The 15336-nt window shown below is 42.6% G+C and overlaps 2 protein-coding genes across 2 annotated transcripts; both read left to right on the top strand.

Annotated features, from left to right (window-relative positions):
- Positions 1–788: 788 nt before the first annotated feature.
- Positions 789–12204, top strand: LOC134206426 (uncharacterized). Its single transcript, XM_062682143.1, has 5 exons — positions 789–1225; positions 3493–4059; positions 11353–11567; positions 11643–11747; positions 12082–12204. The coding sequence occupies exons 2-5, from the start codon at positions 3534–3536 to the stop codon at positions 12202–12204; spliced, it is 969 nt and encodes a 322-aa protein (XP_062538127.1). The 5' UTR covers positions 789–1225; positions 3493–3533.
- On the top strand, positions 5234–10040 carry LOC134218247 (uncharacterized protein K02A2.6-like). Its single transcript, XM_062697170.1, has 4 exons — positions 5234–6531; positions 6628–8472; positions 8543–9737; positions 9931–10040. Exons 1-4 carry the CDS (start codon positions 5821–5823, stop codon positions 10038–10040), a joined length of 3861 nt encoding a protein of 1286 aa, XP_062553154.1. The 5' UTR covers positions 5234–5820.
- Positions 12205–15336: the final 3132 nt, after the last annotated feature.

Consider the following 15336-nt stretch of genomic DNA (forward strand, 5'->3'; position numbering starts at 1 on the left):
AATATATTGACATCCCTTTAAAGTTTTTACTTAAACAAATTCTCCACTGTCAGGTAATAGGAAACTATCCTGATTGGTCTGAGAATTTTTCTAAGTTCAAACTTGATCTTCCAGTTAAACACTTGCACTCTGGATTGTAGACTACCCGCTGAGCGGCGTGTCATTTCGACAGTGCGAGTATTAATTGGACTCTGTAAAGGTTTTTCCCTCGTCTTCCACTGTCAGGTACTAGGAGACTAGCCTGATTGGTCTGAAGACAAAGGAATAGTTGGCCACAAATATATTACCATTCCCCGGTTTGTAGACTACCCGCTTGCGGCGTGTCATTATTAGCGAACGGTAATTTATTTGAGGAGAAGCACCCTAAACCACTGTTAGCCTCCACTGTCAGGTAATAGGAAACTATCCTGATTGGTCTGAGCGCGACGCAAGGGTTTAGATTGAGTTCCGACCAGTCCACCACCATAACAACTCGCAAGCTTATCCTTCGCAAGCGAACGAGTTAAAATTTGGAATTTGAGAGGAGCCCCAAATTTTACATGGTGACCTTCCAGAGAGGAGATTATTTAATCTCGAAGATCGACTCATGTCAGTATATTTGATCAAGTCAAGTATATTTTAACCCGCGATCGCAAGTGCAAGTGCTAAGTTAGCACAATCGGAATAACCGCAAGTGCAAGTGCTAAGTTAGCACAATCGGAATAACCGCAAGTGCAAGTGCTACTTTAGCAATCGGAATAACCGCAAGTGCAAGGGCTACTTTAGCAACCCGGAATAACCGCAAGTGCAAGTGCTACTTTAGCAACCCGGGATAACCGCAAGTGCAAGTGCTAAGTTAGCACAATCGGAATAACCGCAAGTGCAAGTGCTACTTTAGCAACCCGGGATAACCGCAAGTGCAAGTGCTAAGTTAGCACAACCGCAGAATAACTACAAGTGCAAGTGCTACTTTAGCAACCCGGAGTAACCACAAGTGCAAGTGCTAAGTTAGCACAACCGCGGAATAACTACAAGTGCAAGTGTTACTTTAGAAAAAACCGGAATAACTGCAAGTGCAAGTGCTAGCACAACACCGGAAAAACGCAAGTGCAAGTGCTAGTTTAGCACGATCCCGGAATAATACAAGTGCAAGGTGCTAAGTTTAGCACAAACCGGAATACCCCAAAAGCAGTGATAAAATAATAAAGGTATCCAAAAGACCAAGGTAAGGTCTCAACGAAGGTTGGTAAGTAACAATCCTTATTTAAGCCATATTGGCAACTATCACAAAACCACAGGGATTCTCTGAGGAGAATAGCACGATTCCGCGAGGAAGTGCAAGGTGCCTTTAGAGGCAAATAGCTAACAAGGCTACAATCCTGGTTGATTGTAGAGGAGCCCTTGTAGGCAATATTGTGATTAATAAATCACAGGGATTCTCTGAGGAGAATAGCACGATTCCGCGAGGAAGTGCAAGGTGCCTTTAGAGGCAAAGAGCTAGCAAGGCTACAATCCTGGTTGATTGTAGAGGAGCCCTTGTAGGCAATAGTGTGATTAATAAATCACAGGGATTCTCTGAGGAGAATAGCACGATTCCGCGAGGAAGTGCAAGGTGCCTTTAGAGGCAAATAGCTAACAAGGCTACAATCCTGGTTGATTGTAGAGGAGCCCTTGTAGGCAATATTGTGATTAATAAATCACAGGGATTCTCTGAGGAGAATAGCACGTTCCGCGAGGAAGTGCAAAGAGCCTTCGTAGGCGTATTAAAGAACTAAGATAAGTCTAGTTCAAAAGTTAGCTCACTGATCAAGTTATGTCAGATTTGAGCAGAGAGATCGACGAGTTAGTTGAATACTTCAGAGAAGTAGATCTCAAAACAGAGCAAGTAAAACAAGGCAATCATTATAAAACTTGGAAGCGACAGCCCTTCCTAAAGGCAGAATTTCAGAGACAAAACAATTCAGTTTAACCCTTTGGGAAAACACACCTCGCCAGAAGGTTGTCGAGCATAGTCTCACGAAATTCGTGGATAAAACTTATCCTAAAAAACCTTAAGTGCAGATAAGCCTTAAAGTTCGGCCAACACTCAGGTTTAAAATTGTGACAAAACTTTAAATAACTCAAAATGTCCAAATATTTTGTGAATAACAAAGGGAAACTGCCGCATGTGCCATGATCCTGACGATAAGGATGAGTACATGGTGGAATGTTCAGAGTGTGACAGGTGGTTCCACCCGTCATGCGCTAAGCTTAAATCGAAACCCAAACCTGAGGAAATATTTCTGTGCGTTAAATGCGAACGCATAAAATTAGAGATAACAAAATTGAAGTCGGCGGCTGCAGTAGTCTCCAGCAATCCGACAGAAGCATTCCTTAAACAGATACTTCATGAACAACAGAAGGCAACTTCTGATATTTCCAAAACGTTAGCCGGAATCGGTTTGAAACAAGAAGAAGAAGTAAAGGAAGATTGGACCATATACTTGAAACGGCAAGCGCTAATGCGCTTACCGAGATTCGGTGGTCTGGCTAAGGAATGGCCGAACTTTAAGCAGGCATATGAAAAACTACCGAGCAAGGTGCCTTTAATAACCTAGAAAATTTAAATAGGTTACAACAAGTTCTATATGGGTTAGCCGCTAAAAGTGTCCATCAGTTAATGATGGACTCTAATAACGTACCGAATATAATGCTCCGACTCGAAGAGCACTTTGGGAGGCCAGAGTTAATATATAAGGAGTTATTAGCGGACGTAACCAAGATTAGGAAGGAATCCAAGACAGTAGTAATTGAGATGGCGGATGCACTCGAGAACCTTGTTAATAACATAAAGATGATCGGGCAAGAAGAATATCTCTCTGATCATAGGCTGGTAGATGAGCTAGTTAAAAAACTCCCATATAGCATTCAGGTTAAGAGAACTGAATATTACTTGAACGAGCCAAATCAATTGCAGGTCCAGACATTGGACGATTTGGAAAACTGGTTAAAACCATTCGCTAGGACGGCAAGAGCGATGAAAATTGATACGCCACCTGCACGTCAGAAAGCGATGATTAACCATCATGAGCCATCAGCTGTTAAGGTGAAACTAAACGTATGCCAGATATGTAAGAAACCTGGCAGACACAAGGCAACTGAATGTAAGGCCTTTCAAAAAATGAAGATCGAAGAGAGATTCTGGATCCTCACTTTCCTTAATAGAGGCTGATATGGCCAAGGAATTGAACTTAAAAGGTAAACTCCATCCGCTGCAGTTGTCATGGACACAAGAATTTACCACAGATCATAATGAGAGTCGTAGCGTTCAATTGAAAATAAGGGGAACGTCAAAAAAGATCTACACCCTAAAGGATATCCGAACCATAAATAATCTAAAACTTCCTTTACAAAGCATGAATTATGATAAATTGCAAAGACAATATCCCCACTTAAGCGGACTTCCTATAAAAGACTTCGGAGCGATTCGACCAACCGTTCTTCTTGGTATTAACCATAGTTATTTTCTTATAGGACACGAACATCGTTGGGGACGACCCGGTGAACCAATCGCTATGAGGACCAAGTTAGGTTGGCTGATCTACGGAAAGCTATCCACGAACTCATCAGCTGAACACACAATGGTGCTTCAACACGAAGCGGAAGGATTGAGGAAGTTAATGGATAACTATTTTTCAACCGAGGATTTTGGAGTTAAACCTATCAACGAATTACCGCAATCATCGGAAGATAAACGAGCCTTAACAACTCTGAACGAAACGCTAAAATACAGGGATGGCAGGTACGAAGTTGGATTATTATGGCGGTATGACAACCATAAATTTCCAGACAGTTTCGAGATGGCTATGAAAAGATTAAGGAGTCTGGAGAATAAATTGAAGACGAACATCGAATTGGAGAGATGGGCTATTGAAACAATGTCAGATTATGTTAAAAAGGGTTACGCCAGGAAGCTCACTGCGGCGGAATTAATGGAAGACGTGGACAAGATATTTTACCTACCACACTTCATTATAATTAATCAAAACAAGAACCCACCGAAACCAAGATTGGTCTTCGATGCAGCTGCAAAAATTAAAGGTGTGTGGTACATATCGGCCTTAACCATTTAGCGTTTCATTTCCTATGTGATATCGAGAAATAGGTCAACATGTCAACAGTCAATTCGTCGGCAAAGGTTGGTAGCACTGTCACGAGTGAAACTCACTACCGCTTCCCGCGTCTGCAACCATCGTCGGCATCAGTACAATCGTGCGCTTGGAGAGGTAAGTCGCGTTCGAAGTACAGGCACAACTTCGGGTGTTTTCATGGTTGGATCCATAATCCGGATATTCGGATAAACCTTTAGATTAGCAGGTATCCGCTTCCCGGATTGGGTATTACATTGGCGATCCTGCCAGGAGGTATTGAAAGATTGAAATCTAGAATAAAGAAAATAATTAATTCCAAGTAATACCATGAAAACACCCGAAAGAAAAAAATGGCGTCTCAAGGAAGCTAGCACCAGTATGGTTCAACGGCTGAGTAGTTTTTTTTTTGTTTGGTAATAACCCCTGGCTGAAACAACATTGCAAGTGATAAAGTGGCCATTATTCAAGAAATATAATTACCTTCGTGGCATAGATAAGGCTGAAAAGTGCGTTCAGTGTTTTGAGAAGACTGAAGTCAAAAAGTGGACAGAGGTGTTTTTTTTAGATGATCAGTGTTTCGGAATAATATTGTCGATTTGGCGTGTCGGGACAACCGCCTGATACTTGTTACGAGGGGCGTCGTAACCACCTGATATTAGTCTGATTTGCGTGTTGGGACAACCGCAGAATTTAGTTGGAAAGGCGAGTCGGGACAACCGCCTCATTAGAGTTTTAAAGGCGAGTCGGGACAACCGCCTCATTAGAGTTTTAAAGGCGAGTCGGGACAACCGCCTCATTACAGTTTTAGAGGCGAGTCGGGACAACCGCCTGAGTTGAGTTTACATGGCGTGTCGGGACAACCGCCTAAGTTGAGTTACTATGGCGTGTCGGGACAACCGCCCGAATTGAGTACGAGGCGTGTCGGGACAACCGCCTAAGGCCTAAGATTAGTTTAACATCCCTGAAGGCGTACTGATTGGTGTGAGACTGTTAGTAGTGATGACACTTGACATAACATTACGTAGAACTTATTTTGAGTTCAAATTGTATACGACAATATAAAAGAAAAGTAGTCTATTTATATATTATGTCATGAAGCGTATCGAGAAATGCTTATAGTAGAGACATGCCAACTGATTAGCCTAAATACAGATGAGAAAAACTAGTACATTATGATCCTATTCTCAGATTTTTTCGCAGAATTCAAAAAGAGTGAAATCAAGATGTCAATCGGGGGCAAGTACGTTCGTATCCGATCTACTGACGGCCGAGAGAATTTCAGTTCCGACGAAGATGTAGTTGAGACGTTGAACGTTGGAAAGTTTGTTCGCGCTCCATTCGATGTCGTATCGGAGCAAGAGAACGACGATGGCATATCCGACCCCAACCGAGAAAACGAAATATTGAGGCGACAGGTGACTGAACTTCAAAAGACAATTGAAGTGTTGTCATCTCGTAACCAGAGACAGCCTGAGCAGAGCCGTAAAAATGATGACATCGATGAAAGTTGGAGCTGCCCCAGAGAAGTGTCATCAACATCGATGGGGGCAGGAAATACTATCAGATGGGACCAGATGAAGCCATTCCCAAAAGGCATTCCCGCAAATAAAATGTGGGAGGAATGGACAAAGTACATTGAGAACTTTGAGATAGCCGCCTCCCTCTCAAATGCATATGATCCTGTACGTCGTTCGCAGTTGTTATTCTTTCCATGGACGGAGAGCTACAGAGCATCGTTCGCGCAGCAAGGTTGAGACCCAACTTGAAAGACGAGAATTGCTATGCAATTTTTACTGGCAACATAGAAGGTCATCTTCGATCTATGACAGACACTGCGGCTGAACACCAAGCGTTTTCATGTATGCAACAGGAAAGAGAAGAATCCATAGTCAACTTCCATGCCAGGTTGATGGAAAAAGTACGTCTTTGCCACTACAGTGCCAATGATCAGGAACGGTTTGTCCGAGCACAATTGCTCAAGGGCATGTCTAACAGAGAGCTTGCAAGAACCGCGAGAACGTTCGGCCATGAAACAAATTTTATTGTTCAGTCTGCCACCAGAGACGAGGCATTTCAGATGGAGGAAGCTCGGAACAAGACCACACAGGACGTGATGATAAATCAAGTTCGCAGACAACTACCCAGTGCACCATTTAAGCGGCGTGGTGGACAGGATTCAAGTTTTGGTCATCGCAACAAGCAACAACGTTTGAATATAAGTTATCCTAACAGTCGTCGTGATCGCTGTTCCCGATGCAATCGATGGGCCCATTGGAACCGACCATGTCCAGCATTGAAGCTGAAATGCAATACTTGTGGTTCTACTGGCCACTTTGCGGCCGCCTGTCGACAGAATCGTATCAATATCATTCAAGACAATCCGGAACAACAGGAAGTTACAGTTGAAACAAAATTGGAAGAGGTAAAATAATCTAATGTTTGTTTTTTGGTTATTTGAATTAAAGAAATACACACGTTTATTGAATTGAAATCTCAAATAAAACTTTCTTTTTATTAGCTGAATGCGCTTTCCCTTGAAGACGTGCTCATAGATTGTCGTTTGGGTTCAACTGTTATCAAGTTCCTCGTCGATTCGGGAGCGGACGTTAACGTCATCGGAGGGGCCGATTGGAGTAACCTGAGAAAAGACTATGATGCAGGACTAACGAAGTTGACGCCAACTATAATTGAAAAGGGAAGAGGATTGCAAGCCTACGCTACCAGTGTTCCTATGATTATCGATTTTTCTTTCCGAGCGGAAATAGAATCAGCAGCAAGTTCAATCACAGCTGACTTTATGGTGGTACAAAAAGGGAAACGGTCGCTCTTGGGAAGGTCAACAGCAAGTGACCTTAAGCTCTTATTCATTGGCTCACAAATCAACGACTGTCGAGAGACTCAAGTTGACATTTTTCCCAAAATGCCAGGCGTCAGTGTTAAGTTTAGTGTCGACACTTCTGTCCCACCTACTAAGAATGCATATTACAACATTCCGGCTGCCTATCGCGAAGGAGCTCGTCATCGCCTGCAAGAAATGCAAGATAGCGGAATAATCGAAAGGGTAACAACAGCTCCTGGCTGGATTAGTGGAATGTCAGCCGTACCAAAGGGTAAGGATGACTTCAGGCTAGTCGTTAACATGCGAGCGCCAAATCGAGCCATCATGCGTGAATACTTTCGCCTCCCATTACTGGACGAGATGAAAGTCAAATTGCATGGTGCAAAATACTTTTCAAAACTCGATTTGAAAAGTGCATATTACCATCTGGAGTTGTGCCCTGAATCAAGAGACTTGACAACATTCTTAACGGAGAGTGGCATGTTCAGATTTACCCGTCTGATGTTTGGGGTAAACTGCGCCCCAGAGATTTTTCAGCGCGAGATGACACGCATTCTGGAGCATGTAGACAACAAGATAGTTTATATCGACGACGTCTTGCTTTTCGCGGACACTTTGGACGAACTACACGAAACTGTTACCGAAGTACACCGAATCTTCAAAGAGAATAACTTGACTCTGAATAGTGCCAAATGCGAGTATGACAAAACAAGAATAACTTTCCTGGGACATGAACTAGACCAAAACGGATTCCATATAGAAGAGGCCAAAATTGCAGCTATACAAAAGTTTCGACGTCCTGCAACAGCATCGGAGTTGCGAAGTTTTCTTGGGCTAGCTTCGTTTGTTAGTCCCTACATCTGCAACTTCGCAAAGATCTCTAATCCTCTCTGGACGGCCGCTGGAGCAAAATCTTGGCAATGGGGAGATGAACAAGAAAAGTCTTTCAACGAACTGAAATCACAAATAATACAGTGCACCGTGTCGCTGGGTTATTTTTCGGATAAAGAACGAACAGTCCTTTACACTGATGCATCCCCACATGCATTGGGGGCTGTACTTGTTCAGGAGTGTGAAGACAGAAATCCTCGAATAATTAGTTTTGCCTCTAAGTCGCTGACATCAACGGAAAAGAACTATGCTCAGAATCAAAGAGAAGCTCTGGCTGCTGTCTGGGCAGTAGAACACTTCTCATACTTTTTGCTTGGCAGGCAATTCGTTCTACGTACAGATGCGAGTGGCATTACGTTCATTTTTGATCGGACACGTGAAAATACCAAAAGGGCTCTTACTCGAGCAGATGGATGGGCATTAAGGCTAAGCCCTTACAGGTATACGTTAGAGTATGTCAAAGGCCGGGATAATATCGCAGATCCGTCATCACGCTTATATCATGGCAACGATGAGCCCTTTAACGAAGAATCGAGCCCCTGGGAAATCGCAAGCCTTGAAGCGAATGCTATTAGCTTTGTTACTGAAAACGAGATTAGGGAATTCACAGTGAAGGATGAAACATTACAACAGGTAACAATATTGGCAAAATAGATCACATTTAGCAAAACATAATCCTAAGTTACTGATTACCACGTTTTAGGTTATTGCATCACTGAATTCGGGAAAATGGACAAACGCGCTTAGCAGATTCCACGCGGTTTCGAATGATCTCCTTGTTCAAAATGGGATACTAACGAAACTTGGTTGTGCAGTCATCCCTGAACAGTTGCGTCAGAAAACGTTGGATGTTGCACATTCCGGTCATCCATTGTCAGCCAAACTGAAAAGCATTCTTCGAGAACGTGTATGGTGGCCCGGCATGTCACAAGATGCAGAAAAATGGGTCGAATCTTGTAAGACATGCGCTGTGAATGGAAAACCAGAGAAGCATACTCCGATGCAACGGGTTTTCGCTCCAAAAACGGCTTGGGAAACGGTAGCTATCGATTTTAACGGTCCATACGCGAAATATGGGGGAATCTCCATACTGGTAATCATCGACTACAGATCTAGATACGCATATGCCAGGCCAGTTAAATCCACTAGCTTTGAGTGTACAAGAAAGGTACTGGATGATGTTTTCGATAAGGAAGGTTTCCCCAAAGCTATCAAATCCGACAATGGTCCGCCGTTCAATGGGGAAGAATATAAAACCTACTGTGCACAACGAGGTATTCAATTAATATTTTCTACTCCGTTTTTTCCACAACAAAACGGATTGGTGGAAAATTTCATGAAGATCATTAACAAAGCCATGTGTGCTGCATCAACCGGAAGCAACACCTACAACGAAGAAGTGCAGGCAGCTGTCCAAGCACATAACTCTGCTGCCCATACCATTACGAAGATGCCACCGGAGGAAGTCATGTACGGTAGAAAGATTCAGCGACTATTACCGTTGCTGAACCGAGGAAAGGCCAATGTTGACGAGAATTTACTAAACACTAGGGATCACAAAGCTAAAACATATTCCAAGGAACATGCTGACGCTCGGCGTGGCGCAAAACCTAGCAAGGTTCGCATAGGAGATAACGTCATTCTTGAACGAAACATTAAAGCCAAAGGAGAATCTAGATTCGATCCGAAACGTTACACTGTAGTAGAAGAGAATAACGGAAGCTTGATTTTGCGCGATGATGGTGGAGTAGTAGTTCGACGACATATCACACAGGCTAGGAAAGTGAACATTTGGCGAAAATCTGGACGTGAAGCTGCCGAGAAAATAATCAGGACCGACAAAGGAACAACCAAGACGAAAGACACCGAAGAGTATAAGACATCGACTCGACCTTCACGTGAGAAGCGTGCTCCAAGGCACTTGGAAAATTACGTGCAAAATGTGCAATTATAACTACTTAAATATTACATTATAATCCTGTGACGAAGCAAATTAAATGAATTTATACTCACTGTATTTTTGTTTCGCATATGTGAAGAAATTTGTCATTTTTTGACCTCATTGAATGGCCTTGAGTTTTTTTTCCCCAGACGATCAGGAGCATCTGTTTGCAGGGGTGAACGTATTGATGGGAATATTCCGCAAAAACATGGGTCATCCAGCTCTAGCACAGCACAAAATCAGCTTTACTTCGGATTAAAGCAATCCTTTTCTGCAGTACTGCTACCTGGATGAATTAGAATTGGGCCTACAGGATAATTTTCTAGCAGATGACTCGGCAGGAGGGACCACGGGACTACGTGATGCGGCAGTTGGGATTTTGTTTTTTTTTTCACGACGAGAGCAGCTTAAAAACACGGCCTTTTGAGTTCCTCAGTCAGCAACAGCGTAAACAAAATCAGCTTTCGAATTTGACATAATATGTATAATAAGTATTTGACGTTACGCTGAGGCGTTACGTAATATTTCAAATGAAAAAGAGGAGCAAAGTGTATTGTAATGACAGTACGAGCGTAACCCATCAATGGGTGCTGGGAAAATAAAAGGGCACGATCGTACACGGAAAGCAAAATTCGTTAAGATTTAAAAAAATGTTTTCTTTATTTTGGATTTTTTTTTATTCATTCAATAGAACACCTTTTTTTCTGAGCTACAATATATTTTTATTTCCAGAATCATAGACTATACATTTTATGTTTAATATCAATTTTAAAAGTTTTTGGAAATTTGACTGCATGGCAGTTAGCTCACAGGTTGACAGCTCGGACAACAGTAAAATCAAGTTAGGGGTGTTCAATACGTGAAATTATAAGGTTTTTCGGAATTAATTGAAAAATATAGTTAATATTACAGTGTGAATTGTGTTCAAAACAATGAATTTAGATTTATAACATAGGTTGTACGCTTGATGGAAGGAACACTAAATTTGAACAGAAATATCATAGTAATATGAAAACCTATCAAAGATAAAAATAATAAACCATAGAGAAAATATGTCGCTCTAATCAATCCGGAACATCTTTTGCTTGGATAGGCTAGGAACTAAATGTCGCTGCATTACCTAAACGAATCAACAGGTATGAACCCAACATGTTGCGAAAGAAGAACAAAGGAAACCTAAGCGGCAATGTTCTTCTGTAGTTTCTAAAACATTTTTCTTTCAAGTGGTGCCAATGGTTCTTTTTTTTATAGAGAAGAGGGAGAATGTGTGGTACATATCGGCCTTAACCATTTAGCGTTTCATTTCCTATGTGATATCGAGAAATAGGTCAACATGTCAACAGTCAATTCGTCGGCAAAGGTTGGTAGCACTGTCACGAGTGAAACTCACTACCGCTTCCCGCGTCTGCAACCATCGTCGGCATCAGTACAATCGTGCGCTTGGAGAGGTAAGTCGCGTTCGAAGTACAGGCACAACTTCGGGTGTTTTCATGGTTGGATCCATAATCCGGATATTCGGATAAACCTTTAGATTAGCAGGTATCCGCTTCCCGGATTGGGTATTACAAAAGGTGAGTCCTTCAACTCAGCCTTATTATCAGGACCAGACAGCACGACGTCGCTGTTTGGAATACTAATCCGTTTCCGGGAAGGAAAATACGCAGTCTGCGGGGACATTAAAGAAATGTTCCATCAGGTAAAAATAAGGAAAGAGGATCAGAATGCTCAAAGATTCCTGTGGCGTGACTGCAAGCAAGACAGATGTGCTGAAATATATGTCATGGAGGTAATGACCTTTGGATCTACGTGTTCGCCATCATGTGCTCAAGCAGCAAAAAATCATAACGCAAAACGATTGCAGGACAAATATCCATTGGCACACGATCCGATATTAAACCAGCACTACGTCGACGACTATGAAGATAGTTTTAACTCGCTTCAAAAGGCAATAGACACAACCGAGCAGGTGATAAAAGCACACCAAGAAGGAGGATTTTTATTACAAAATCTGCTCGAACAGCCCAGAGTTAATGAAAACTATACCAGTAGAAAGAACAGACCAGGATATGATAAAACAACTCGAAGGAAAGGGAGACGACACTGCAAAAATATTAGGAATCTATTGGAATGCTAATAAGGATAATATAGGATTCAAGGTGGATCTAAGGCGTCTACCAGAAGAAGTGTCGTGTAGAATTCGGAAGCCAACAAAACGCGAAGTATTATCATTCGTGATGAGCGTATTTGATCCATTGGGATTAATATCTAATGTTACGATCCATGGACGAATTCTACTACAGGAAATACACAAGGAAACGTCAGAGTGGGACAACCCTATCTCTGACATAACCTTCGAGCTGTGGGAACGTTGGCTGGAACTGGTGCAAACGACCAGTATAGTTAGAATCCGAGATGGATATTAAGCAATGACAACAACCAAGCGGAGCTACACACATTTGTAGACGCCTCCGAGAAGGCGTTCGCTGCTGTAGTATATTGCCTAACCATAAGCGGAGGCAATACTAACGTAACACTACTAGCAGCCAAATCAAGAGTAGCCCCCATTAAAGCACTATCTATACCACGATTAGAACTTCAAGCTGCATTACTCGGCGTCAGACTAACGGACTCTATAATAAAGGAAACGCGTCTAAATATCACACGCCACACGTTCTGGACGGACTCTAGGACAGTACTAGCTTGGATAAACTCGGATCATCGGAAGTATAAACAGTTCGTTGCTCATAGAGTAGGAGAAATACTGGATACAACGACGATGGATCAATGGAGATGGGTTCCTACGGATAAGAACCCAGCTGACGAAGGGACTAAGAAGGCTGTTAAGGACTCCATTTGGGCAACGGGACCGGAATTTTTAAGATCGCCAATGTGTGAATGGCCAAAGGAAGAACCAAGGGAGACTACCGAAGAGGCAAAATTCGTTGGATTACTCGAATGTCAAGACAATGTAATCCAGGAGGAGAGATTTTCATGTTGGTGGAAACTACTGTTCCGGATCTGTATAATGATAAAGATCTTCCAATTTGGGTGTCAGAGGAAGAGTTTTAATAAGGCCTTAAATATGAAGGATCGGATAAAGGCCGAGAATATATTATATAGAAAGGCTCAGAAAGACGCATACCCAGATGAAATAAAGGATCTCCAGAAAAATAAACAACTAACAACAATCGGTCCATTATCAAAATTGATGCCGCAACTCGATGAGCAAGGTGTAATGCGTTTTCGTAGCAGGCTGGAATATATTAAAACTCTTCCTATAGAAGCAAGAAATCCTGTAATACTACCGAAAGGGCATCACATCACCCATTTAATCATAAACTGGTATCATCGCATGTTTCAGCATCAAGCCGACAAATCCGTTCTAGCTGCACTTCAGCAAAAGTACCATATCGTCGGACTAAACGCAGCCTTTCAGTATGTAAAGGCAAGATGTCAGTATTGTATGAATAAGCGCGTAAGGCCAATATACCCAGAGATGGCACCCCTGCCAGCATGCAGAACGAGTCCATTCATATATCCATTCACGCATACCGGAGTAGATTATTTTGGACCATTCGAAGTAGCAGTCAATCGCTCTAAAGAGAAACGATGGGGAGCCATATTCACGTGCATGTCTTCACGAGCGGTACATATCGAGCTAGCCGAAAATATGTCCACGGACGCATTCCTGCTATGTTTTATGAATTTCCAAGGTCGTAGAGGCAAGGTATCGCACCTCTACAGCGACAACGGAACCAACTTCGTAGGCGCTCATAACGAGATGAAAATATTAATGGCTAACATAAACGATCGAATGATTTCCGGGGAAGCCATCAAACTTGAGTTGTCTTGGGAATTTAATCCTCCAAGAGCACCACATTTCGGAGGAGCTTGGGAGAGACTCATAAGAATAATTAAGGACACACTAAAGGAAATGATCAATTCACGTCCAAATCGAGCACCAACAGTGGAGGTGCTAAGAGGAGCCCTAATTCAAGCTGAGTATTTCCTAAATTCACGACCCTTGACCCATATTCCCTTGGATGGAGAAGATGATGAAGTGCTTACGCCGTTCCACATATTAATAGGAAGGTCAGGGCAGTTTTACCGTCGTTTATGATAAAACTCACAACCTGGAGCGAGAGCATTGGAGACTTGCTACACACTATAGCAATTACTTCTGGAATAGGTGGCAGGCGGAGTATTTGCCATTAATAGCACAACGGCAGAAATGGAACACAGAGACCAAAAATATCAAGGTTAATGATGTAGTAGTTATCATGGATAATAGCGACAATAGACGAAACTGGTTAAAGGGTAGAGTCATCGAAGTAATACAAGCCAGAGATCAAAAGGTTCGCAAGATTAAGATAAAACGATCCAAGGAATCTATACCCGGGCAGCGTCCAGCGTAGCAGTGTTGGACGTATATCGTACACAAAATGAACAACCGGTTAAGGAACGAATTGAACCTACGGCAAGTGAAGCGGTAATGATAATTGGCGGAGATAATGAATCATTAGTACCGATGCAACCAACTGACAGCAAGCAATCAGTGATGGCGGACAATGAGCACAACTCAACATTGGCACAAAAGGGTTGGTTAATAGAGAACATCGTAGTCAGCGACGAAGCAACGAAGAACAACGAGAACATCGTATTCAGCGGCGAAGCAACGAAGAACAACGAGAACATCGTAGTCAGCGACGAAGCAACGAAGAACAACGAGAACATCGTAGTCAGCGGCGAAGCAACGAAGAACAACGAGAACATCGTAGTCAGCGGCGAAGCAACGAAGTACAACGAGAACATCGTAGTCAGCGACGAAGCAACGAAGAACAACGAGAACATCGTATTCAACGACGAGGCAACGAAGAACAACGAGAACATCGTATTCAACGACGAGGCAACCAGGAACGACGAGAGCATCGTATTTAGTAACGCAACACCGCTGAACAATGTGTTCATCACACCATCGAGAACCATCGAAGTCAAGGAAGCAATCAACGAGGCATCATTCAACTACGATGGGGGAGAGCAAATGTGATGACAATATGCGAAGTTCCAGGAGAAGCAACCAGAATTCAGCGTTCACTATTGCGGACGGGCGGAGCGGTCAAAAGGAAGATACCAGCGACGTTGACAATTTCGACAAAGGGTAACGAAAACAAGAGAAGAAAACGTCGAAGAATCAAGCCATGTACCTGGGCTGGTAACGGTCTCACGGCTTCAACGAAATACGTAACAGTCAGTTCAGACGAACGAGCAAGAAAGGTATTAAAGGTGGACAACTCACAAGTAAGCGCAACACGGGCTATAAATTTGAATTTTTGGACCATTACCATAATAATGCTATTATTATGTATTGGAGAGGCAATAGGCAGTGAATTGAGAGGATTGATAGCCTATGATTGCGCGAGCAATGACATTAATATCACGAGTTATTCACTAATGGACGTTGCATCTTGTGTCCCACCAACCCGAAATCTGACTACGATGGAGACACGAATCCAAGTACTCCAAAGAAGTCCAAAGATATTAACTAGAATACACCA

Source organism: Armigeres subalbatus, chromosome 1 (genome assembly GCF_024139115.2).
Source record: "Armigeres subalbatus isolate Guangzhou_Male chromosome 1, GZ_Asu_2, whole genome shotgun sequence".
Lineage (NCBI taxonomy): Eukaryota > Metazoa > Arthropoda > Insecta > Diptera > Culicidae > Armigeres > Armigeres subalbatus.

What these genes read in the sequence shown, in the direction of transcription:
- LOC134218247 (XM_062697170.1), top strand. Translation starts at nt 5,821, where the DNA reads ATGGACGGAGAGCTACAGAGCATCGTTCGCGCAGCAAGGTTGAGACCC. An exon ending in TTGAAACAAAATTGGAAGAG is followed by an intron (nt 6,532 to 6,627) that starts GTAAAATAATCT and finishes TCTTTTTATTAG; the next exon opens with CTGAATGCGCTTTCCCTTGA. An exon ending in AGGATGAAACATTACAACAG is followed by an intron (nt 8,473 to 8,542) that starts GTAACAATATTG and finishes ACCACGTTTTAG; the next exon opens with GTTATTGCATCACTGAATTC.
- LOC134206426 (XM_062682143.1), top strand. Translation starts at nt 3,534, where the DNA reads ATGAGGACCAAGTTAGGTTGGCTGATCTACGGAAAGCTATCCACGAAC. An exon ending in TGCAGCTGCAAAAATTAAAG is followed by an intron (nt 4,060 to 11,352) that starts GTGTGTGGTACA and finishes GTATTACAAAAG; the next exon opens with GTGAGTCCTTCAACTCAGCC. An exon ending in CAATAGACACAACCGAGCAG is followed by an intron (nt 11,748 to 12,081) that starts GTGATAAAAGCA and finishes ATTCTACTACAG; the next exon opens with GAAATACACAAGGAAACGTC.